A 10,282-nucleotide genomic window follows, 5' to 3' on the forward strand; every position below is an offset into this window, starting at 1 on the left:
ATAGATAGATAGATAGATAGATAGATAGATAGATAGATAGATAGATAGATAGATAGATAGATATACTGACAATGTGCATACGCTGAGAATTCCAGGCTTGTGACTCACAAATGTATGAGAGATAAAGGTGTATTCATATGACACTGGTGAATACATTGCTGCTCTATTTTCCTTTTAAGCAGTGTGACAAACAGAATTATAACATGTGACAATTATGCAAGGAAAGGTTATAAAACCAATTTTTGAACTGAAAAAACAGGGTGCGACAATTATGCAGTGAAATATGGTACTTAATATATAGCTCACTGTCTTTAAAAGTAGTGAGCTGATTACAAAGGTGATAACTCTGATTCTCCGATACTAGTATTATACACACTCATCCTAACTTCAGTCATGTGATAAATTAGTCAGACCTTCAACATTTGCTTCCTATTCCACTACCACCAACACAATAGTTCATTTAGCTTGGACCGGGAGGCATCTCTGAGGGCTCTGGAAAAGTTCAGGATCTGGAGTCAGAAGATTTGGGTTTGAGTACTAGCTTATTACATGTCCTAGTTGTGGGACTGTAAAATTGGGTTCAATAATATCTTTTCTAGGTATCTCAAAACAATGCAGTGAGGAAAGTACTTTGTAAACATTTAAGTGCTACATGGGCATGTCCCTGTCTGTTGGATTGTCAGTCTTCCAGGCTGAGTGAGACTAGAATGGAACCTTAACACTTTAACATAAAGTAATGGTAGCAGGTGCTTTACCTGAGAGTTTGGCTTTATATTAAGGAAGGATGTGCTTGTAGCACAATAGGCTTATCTTCTCAGGCTTCCAGAAAAAAAAAATATGTGTGTGTGTGTGTGTGTGTGTGTGTATATATATATATATATACATATATATATACACACATATATATGTATATATATGTATATGTATATTAAAATATACAGAGATTTTTCCAATGTCCAAATTAGCAATAATCAGAATATTTTCAACAAAAGTTTCTTCCAAAAACTCCATGTCCCCAGCAAGATGTCAAATCCTTCGAAATCAGAGACTCTATTTTATATCTGTCATGTCCTCACAGTCTATCCCAGTGTGCTCCATATATTAGGTGATTAAAAAATAGTTGATTGACTGATTATCTTTCACCAAACCTCAAATGATCCTATATGTCCTTCTGTCCACACAGGTAAAAGGAAATGTATTCACAGAACTGGACCCAGGTAACAGAATTTGTGCTGATTGGTTTCCCTGGAAGCTGGAGCCTGCAGATCATACTATTCTTGGGGCTTCTGGTAACATATATGGTGACAATCCTGGGGAACTTGCTCATCATTGTGCTGAGCTGCTCTGACCACCGCCTGCAAACCCAGATGTATTTCTTCCTGAGAAATCTGTCCCTCCTGGAGCTGGGGTGGGTCTCTGTTGTGGTCCCCAAGATGCTGGTCAGCATCCTCACCAGGGACTACTCTATCTCCTTTGCTGGCTGCATCATGCAGTCCTACCTCTATTTCCTCCTAGGTACCACAGACTTCTTCCTCTTGGCTGTCATGTCCTTAGACCGCTATCTGGCCATCTGCCATCCATTACACTATGAGACTCTGATGAATGGTCCCATCTGTGTCCAACTAGTAATGGCTTCCTGGATTGCTGGTTTCCTTTGGGTTCTCTCTCCTACCATCCTCATGGCTAACTTGCCTTTCTGTGGCCCCAATGTCATTGACCACTTCTTCTGTGACAGCTGGCCTTTGATGCAACTCTCCTGTGGGGACACTCAACTTCTGGAATTTGTGGCCTTTATTCTTTCCACAGCTGCTCTTCTGGGCTCTCTGGGACTGACTTCTGTCTCCTATGTCTGCATCTTTGTTACTGTCTTCCGAGCTCCAACAGCCAAAGAAAGGAGGAAAGCATTTTCCACCTGTGCTTCACATCTTGCTGTGGTTGTCATTGCCTATGGCAGCTCTATCTTCCTCTACATTCGTACATCAGAGACCCAGTCTATGCTCCTTAAGAAGGGGGCCTCAGCCTTGGCATGCATCATCACCCCACTTCTGAATCCATTCATCTTTAGCCTCCGTAACAATAAGGTGAAACAGGCCCTAGGAGATGCCCTGAGATGGCACAGGAACATAGGTGCCAGAAGGTTATGAGGACCCTGACAAAGGGAGTGAGCATCTCTTTCAAGTTTGGGAGACAAAACATCCCAGGTTGATAGGCTGCTATTGTCTCCTGGAGTCAAAGAAGTGACTTAATGCTTAAACGCAGGAAGAGACTTTATGCATAAGCAATGAAAAGGGATCATGATGACTTGCTTATGTTTTTAGCCATGAAGAAGGCAAACACAATTTCTGTAGAGTCACCTTTAAAGTGGAAGTATGGCATTGTGGTCTAGTACAAAGAGTACTGGGGTCAAAAAAACTTAGAATCCAAGATTTGTCAACTACTGCCTATGTAGAATAAGATCATGAGCTTCTATCCGTGAGCTTGTTTCTTCATTTATAAAATGAGCTGGGACAAGGGGTAAGCACATTTATGTCTTTCAGAACTAATATTCTTTTACCCTGTAATTCTGATATAAAAATTACATGTACAGCCATAACTGGAAATTGGGGTAGAGAAAGTGGATTCCATGAAGATAACATTTAGGTCGGAGGCTGCTGTCAGCAATGGAGTAAAGTGTAGTCAGAATGGTATTAGACTTGGAAAAGAGGCAACCTGTCCTCTACAGAGACCCTTCATGCCCCTACAAAATCCATGGCAGTTAAAATATTATCCAGAAAAATAGTGTTATGCTCTTGGGACCCTTAGAGTGGGATCCTCCAAGCTAATAGAGAGGTGCTGAGTTGATGAAAACCTGTGACAAGGGTCAGGAAAAAAATTAGAGCTATGTTGAGTGTTACAAACTAGTGAAGTACCTTAAAAACTAGGTCTGTTTTGACATACGTGGCATACAAATAAATTTTTCTTAGTGATGGGGATGAAAAATCACCATTCTCCCTGTAGAGAAATTGTACACACTGGAAATTGGCATGCTGTGACAAAAACTCTGTTTGCCCCATTGTAATTATAACTCTTAAGTGTATGCAAAGTATTTAATGGACATATATCTAGAATAAAGTTGGCAGTCTTTAAAGTATGCTTCAGGGAATGCCTATCAATTTGTCTACTTCAGCTATCCCATCTATGAGATGAAAGTAGTGGCTTGCTGGTGAACAAGGGCATTTTCAAATCGGAATCAGGGTAGCATGGGGTAGTAGAAATAGCCTCAAATTTGGAATGAAGAACCTTTGACAACTATGACCTGTGAGACCATGGCCACTTAATCTTTTTGAGCCTCCATTTCTTCATCTATCAAATGAGGATATTTCCTGTACTGTCCACTTCCAAGATTATTATGGGAATCAAATAAATAGTGCATATAAAAAGCATTGCAAACCTTAAAGCCCCATATAAATACTAGCTATTTTTTCTTTATTTCCCAAGGTAGCATATGAGCTTCCAAAGGGAAAGGCATGCTGTGGTTTTATGCACCTAGTGCCCAACACTGTACCTTGTATAATAGCCGCAAAGACGAACTTAATGAACATTTAACAACTTCTCATTCTTATTATTATCATTAATAAACATATATTAAATTGAATTAAATTTAAATAATTTGGGGATCCATGGTAATTTGAAGTTTCACAAATACAGAGCAGAAGCAGTGGTTTTACATTGCAAATAGCATAGAAAATTGACCCATTTCCATGTAAACTTTCTGAATCATTGTATCCCCCAGTACCAATAACTCTTAGTGTCCACAGGGTAGATGATAGCCAGCCTCATGCTGTGTGAGACACCAGGGTTGCAAGCCATTATCTCATGATTTTGATAGGAACAACAGGGGAAAAAAAGGTTTACTATTTCAGTGATCTTTCTTAATAATTCTTCCAAATTATATACTCTTGGAGAAGCAAATAGGCAGAAACAAAATTGACTTCATCAATTTTGGAATGCTTGGCCCTCCCTCTACACCCTCTCTTTTGATTTCTGCTATTCTTAAAGCTCATCAGAGTGATACTTATGGCCTTGATCCTGAAACACCCTGCTCCTGACAAAACCCCTGTCATTCTTGGATTCTCACAGTTACTGTCTAGAGCTCCTTCTGCCATTATGCAGGTGGGATACCATTTTATATTCACACAGTGAAATAGTGTTAGTCAGGGATTCAGAAGGCCTGGGTTCAAGTCCTGCTCTTATTTCTTACTAGCTAAGTGATCTTGAACAAGTCATTTAATATCTAAGTCTATCTCCTTATCTCTGAAATAAAGATAATAATCACATTGTCTACTTCCCTCACTTGTTGCAAGTACCAAATGAGATAACTAGAAAGTACTATCTAAACATGAATCACAATTACTATAAGATCCAATTGTCAGAAAATGATTCTCTGTCCAAATATGTCACTTTGGATTGATTTTTGTACTCAGTCCAGACAAAACACTGCCACAAAACCCAATATTTATTCTGGAATACCTCCTCCACCCCACTTCAAAGTAACTTGCACATTTTATAGACAAAGAGATATAGGAGGAAAAAATGATGATCTATTTCCCTTGGAAATCATTCATTATATTGAATTTTGTCCATCCTGCTTGATGAAGCTTTTCCAACCCTTTGCAGTACTCAACAGTGCCATGTGCTATGTGGATCATTATTGTTGCTGCTGCTACTTGACTAGAGTTCTTCAAAATTCTCACTTCCAAATTGTTCTGAAAGAGCATGAGATTTCCATTTCCATTTCTTTACAATGATAATGATGATGAGTATAGAGACCTATATTATTCAGCTGACAGAAGTTTGGAGTTCTCACTGTTTTCACATATACATGAGATGTGACCTAAAGCCCTGATAAATACCCTTTTCAAGGAATGGGAAATTGGAACATGTGATATTTTTTGGTCAATCTGCTGAGGTTTACACTCAGTGTAAACTGAAAGATGGAGTAGGCCAAGATACTCACCCGGGAGCCTGCCATTAGTAGTCCCACATAATGAGTAGATGTGCAATGGTTAGGAGTGGCAACATAGTGGTCCCAACATGACATGGCTGGCAATGGGATAAGTCCATCGGAGTGAACAAAAATGTTGCGTAAAACAAATCACCAAAACGGGTTGGGTTGCCTATAAGTAGACTAGCCATTATCCTAGAGCCATTGATGAAGGAATAGCAGAAGCCCAAGAAGAAAAAAGAGGAAAGGAATATGTGTGTGAGGTGGATATCAGGAATAACAAGGGTAACATTGACTACATTTCTCCTAAATGTCATAAAGGACACAATAAGGAACACCAAAAAGAGGGGTTCCCACATCTAAGAGAGGACAAAAAGAATATACATTGCAACCTGCATAAGGTTGTCTGGATTCAACTGTTCAGCATAGATCTGGAATATACTTGATATGGAAAATGTGCTAAGTCCACAGTGACTCTTCCCATATGCTTTATCAGAAAGATCCTTAGGGATCACAATAAATATCAGTATTAGCAATAGGGTGTCTATCTCTGACAAGATTAAGGTGTCATAGTCTCTGTGCAGTGGACAGACACAGATAGCCCCTACTAGTAGCAGTTGGAATTGGGGTTGGCCTATTCCTTCTTAGCTTTATTATCTGGATATTTACTTTATGAAAGATCTCTGTTTCCATTAATGCTGGGTGCCAATGATGTATTACCATAAAGAGCTGCATAAGGGCTTCTGGAAAAGAGAAGAAGCTACATGAATTGACAAAGTAGCTTCTAGGAAATGAAGTAATGAAGAAAGTGAGCTTCTTATAATGGGAAATTAATCTACTCTTCACATAATAGCAAAAATAATCTTTAGTCTTCTTTACTCGAGAATCTTTCAACCCCAGTCCTTTGGGACTAAATTGCCACCAAATAGGCAGATAATCACAAGAAGAATGACAACACTTCCCCACCCCCAAGACCATAAGTTGTACTTTAAGCCTAGGCCTCATATGCAGTGAAACAACTCCTGCAGAGAAGGAACTAGCCATCCTCACCAAATGCCAAGCAACTGACATACTCAGAGTAGGGAAGTCACCCTGGCTGTAATAATGGAGAAACATGAGGGAGAAACAGAAGGCACATGCCAGATAATTCAAAACAAAACCACCACCACTTTGACCATCATTCTCCCTCACACCCTGCTGGAGATATCCCAGGATGCTGAACCCAAGAGCCTGGAAAAATATAATGCCCCCCAACCACCAGACATCATTAAGAAAGGACATTATTGTATAGAGGTGGCACTTCTTCCTCCTTACTCCCAGCATTGAAAATGGAATTGAAAAATAACTATCAGCAACAGGCAGATAAGCATAGGAGTTTAGGGAATGGCAGACTTTCCTCCATCCCCAAAATATCAGTCCTGCTTCCAGCCCAATCCCCACAACTATCATCCAGGAAAGTAACTCATATGAAAAAGGTGCAAGCCATCCCCAAGACTTCCAAACAACTATGACACACAAGACAGGTAAGTCAGCCTAGCTGAAGCAGCAAAGCACCCTGTGAGACAGACAACAGGCAACAAGTGACAGGCAAGTCAAACCAACTCCACCACTTTGACCACCATCTCCCCTCAGATCATCATTAAGATAACTCTGGACTCTGGGCCTAAGAGGGTTGGGAATAGTGATGCTCTCAGCCTGGTGCCCTTAGCCATCATCTTGGGCATCAACCCTTGTAGGGGTGTAGTCTAGCTACTCTTCTTACAGGTGCTACAGCCTCCGATACTAAAAAGAACATTCTTGCCACCAGGTCCTTAGTACTTAGTCAAATGGTTCAACATCAGAAATTGATATGAATTTCTCAGTGAAAATGATTTTAAAGAAAAAGCATTACCATCTGCTTTGCTACTGTAACCTAGTGACCACAGAGCCTTTACATCTGACTTGCAGCTGAAACCTTCCATATATGTTGTCTCTACATTAGACTGTGAGCTCCTGAAGATCAGGGGCTGTCTTATGTTCCCATTTGTATCCCAATTGCTCAGCACAGTGTTTTGCACCTAGTAAGCACTTCATAAATGCTTTGCTCATTCATTCAATTACCTTAAACACCACTTGCAATATATTTTACTTAAGTGCAGGTCTGATTCAATCAACTCCAGTGGCTTCCTACTGTTTCTAGGATAAAATATAAACTCCTGTTTTTAGCTTTTAAGGTCCTATACAACCTTAGCCCAACCATTCTTTTCAGCCTTATTGTACATTGCTCCCCTTCTCACACTTTCTGATCAAGCCAAATTCTGGTCTTCTCTCTGTTTCACATACGCAACACTCCACCCCTTATCTTTTTCACTAGCCGCCATCCAAACTAGGAATGCACTGCCTCTTTGCCTCCATGTCATATAGTTTCTCTCTTTACGATGTAGCTTAGGGTCGTAAAGATCAGGGTCTTTAGGACATCTTCTACATGATTCCTTTCCTGTTCTCTCCAACTGCTAATGTCCTCCCTCCCAATATTACATACATATCATATCATATTATGTTATATTATATTACATTATATTAAAATATTTATGTATCTATTAACTATCTATATATGTATATAACATATATCTTTTATATGTACATGTTTTCTCCCTCAGTACAATACAAGCTCATTGCCAATGGGATTATTTCATTCTTTCTACTTCTCTCCTTAATACCTCTATATAATTGGCATTAAATATTTGTTGACTGATGAGTGATTGATTATTAAAACATGTCTGTCTATATCATTCTCCTTTTCAAGAACCTTAGGTGGTTCTCTATCGCTGGTGAATAATTGCTACACGTGATAAAATGCAAACTTCCCAACTTTACATTTGAAATCCTTTACAAACTGGTTCCAGCTCACCTTTCTTTATTTGATTGGTTCCCTGGTGTTCTACATTACAATTTGTGTTTGCCTAAATTGACATTATATCCTCTGCTTCTGTCTTTACACAGCCCGTCTTACATGTACATAATGCTCTTCTTCTTTATCTAAGTCTCAGAGAATCTTCAGGTTTTTTCCAGATGCAAATTAAATGACATTTCCTCTGAAAAGCCTTTTCTGAGCCTCAAGGTTGTTTCTCACTCTGCATGCACACTCACACACACACACACATTTATATACATATATACACATGTGTATATATAGAGAAAGGGAGAGAGGAAGAGACAGACAGAAAGAAAGAGAGAGAGAGAGAGAAAGAGAGAGAGAGGAGATAATATATTGTCAGGCTCCCCATGCCAAGACCACCTCTCTCTTTTCACTCCTCTCTTTTTACTATTAGGAGATATCCTGTTTCCCCAGAGCTAAGGCTCAGCAAGCAAGCCATACCCCAAGCTTGGCATAACAATAACCCTTTGTGTTCACCCTCTGGATAAACTGTGCTACAGCTAAATCACAGAATTGGCTCAAGCCAGCCCCAGTTGGTCCCTCAGCTTGGACAAGCACGTGCAGTGCTTGAAGTCATGAAGTCCTCTTGTGAGTAGATCTTTTTTCACAAGGCAAACTTGCTTCATTGTTGCTGTTATTCCCACTGCTATGGCTATACCTCACTGCTTGGTTCTATACACAACTATATGTGTATCAAGGCTTAGCCTCACTGAGTTGGATCTCCTACTAGAGGTAACCCTGGCACACATGTCTAGTTTCCCTCCTCCAATGGAGTAAAGAAGGCTTTTGTCTATAACCTCTGTGAACTCTTTGGTTTTATTTTATTTAATTTTTCAGAGTTAAGAGTTGGTATACAACATCTATGAGCTCTTTGGTATTTTCAGAGTTTGATAGTTCATAACCTCTGTGGATTTTTGGTCATTTATTTTCAGAGTTTGATAATATTTGCCTATTTGACACCACTCCTTCCCAGAACAATGTAAGGTCCTTTATAACAGAGGCCATTTTTCATTTTTCTTTGTACCTCATGTACCCAACATAGTATACTATATACATGACTTTATTTAGAAAATCTTTCTGGCTCAGAATGAATTGAATTGAACTGAATTTTTAGGAAATAAATACAGTTGTAATAGGGAAGATTTAACAATGAAGGCTGAATCTGCCTACTGCTACTCGTCCACATGATGGGTTTGGTGAGCCTGCTTTAAGTTTATAATGATATATAATGAAGAGTTCCTGCCCTTGATTCAGAAGAGAGATATTCTGTGACTGTGTCTTAGCTGCTTACTGTGTGGTGAAGAAATGTCTTATAATTAGCTACTCAACTGGAAATGAGTATGCATATAAAAGAAAATAACTACACAAATTATAGATATCATTAAAATTTTATCCTAATTCTATTTATAACCATGCTTCAGTGATCCTGTTTCAAGTGAAGAAAGTGAAGAGAATATTTAAAGTGCTAGCATTTCATCACTGTGCTGCACATCAAAACTTCTATTAATTATTCAGCAGTCTGTGTGTATATTTGTCTGTGTGTTTGAGTGTATGTATATATGTTTGTGTCAGTTAACAGTGAAAAAAATCCTCATTGCACTTGAGTGAGCAAGAACCATAAGCCTAAAAGTAGTAAGAAAGGTATCACCAGCTACCTACTCTCCTCACTCAGGGTGATATGTGACCAAGAATACATCATACATATGTTTTTCCTTCTTTATGTTTGTTCTTTCTACTCTTAGTTGAATAAGAGTTGGATACAGAATGAACTAAGTTTTGACTTTATCAGTTTTAAAAGGTTGAGAGAGTCATCAGTGGTCCAAGGGAATGAAGTTCATTCAGAATTTGTTAGAAACTGAGCTCAATGATCCAAGACATCTCTAAGATGTTACTTTACCCAGCCCAACAATGAAGTCTGAGCCCACCCTCAGACTTCAGGTCCAGCAAGTAATGAAATTAACTTGTTTGGGAAATGTTTCAGACAGACACTTTAAATGTGAGACTACTCTTTCCTAGGGACTTAGGCAGTAGAGGGAAGACTATGTCCAAGTTTAGAAGGATGTGTTTTTACTTCTATTTCTAGCTATATCTTTTAAGTGCTAAATGATGTTAATTGGTTATAAATTATATCAATGAGCTATCAATTGGTTAAATGATACAGAAAGAATAAACAATGATGAATACTACTGTGAGGATAGACCAGAAAGAAGGATTGAGCCATTGGGATTTAGAGAATTTAGACTAGGATTTAAAAAAAATCTTTTAATCTTTTAGAGGGACCCCCCCCCACCAGGACCTTGAAGGAGAGAAATGGCTGGTCACATCCCGGGAAACTGCCCCACTAAGTATATATTTGAGTTGAGAGACTAAGTCCAGAGCCT

At 39.0% G+C, this 10,282-nt stretch overlaps 1 protein-coding gene across 1 annotated transcript; it reads left to right on the top strand.

The window, feature by feature from the left end:
* Window positions 1-1,193: 1,193 nt before the first annotated feature.
* Window positions 1,194-2,144, top strand: LOC114023050 (olfactory receptor 6T1-like). The gene has a single exon (XM_027835537.1). The coding sequence runs from the start codon at window positions 1,194-1,196 to the stop codon at window positions 2,142-2,144; it is 951 nt and encodes a 316-aa protein (XP_027691338.1).
* Window positions 2,145-10,282: the final 8,138 nt, after the last annotated feature.

Source organism: Vombatus ursinus, unplaced genomic scaffold, assembly GCF_900497805.2.
Source record: "Vombatus ursinus unplaced genomic scaffold, bare-nosed wombat genome assembly UNPS02014816.1, whole genome shotgun sequence".
Lineage (NCBI taxonomy): Eukaryota > Metazoa > Chordata > Mammalia > Diprotodontia > Vombatidae > Vombatus > Vombatus ursinus.

Coding starts and splice junctions, on each gene's coding strand:
- LOC114023050 (XM_027835537.1), top strand. CDS start 1,194: ATGTATTCACAGAACTGGACCCAGGTAACAGAATTTGTGCTGATTGGT.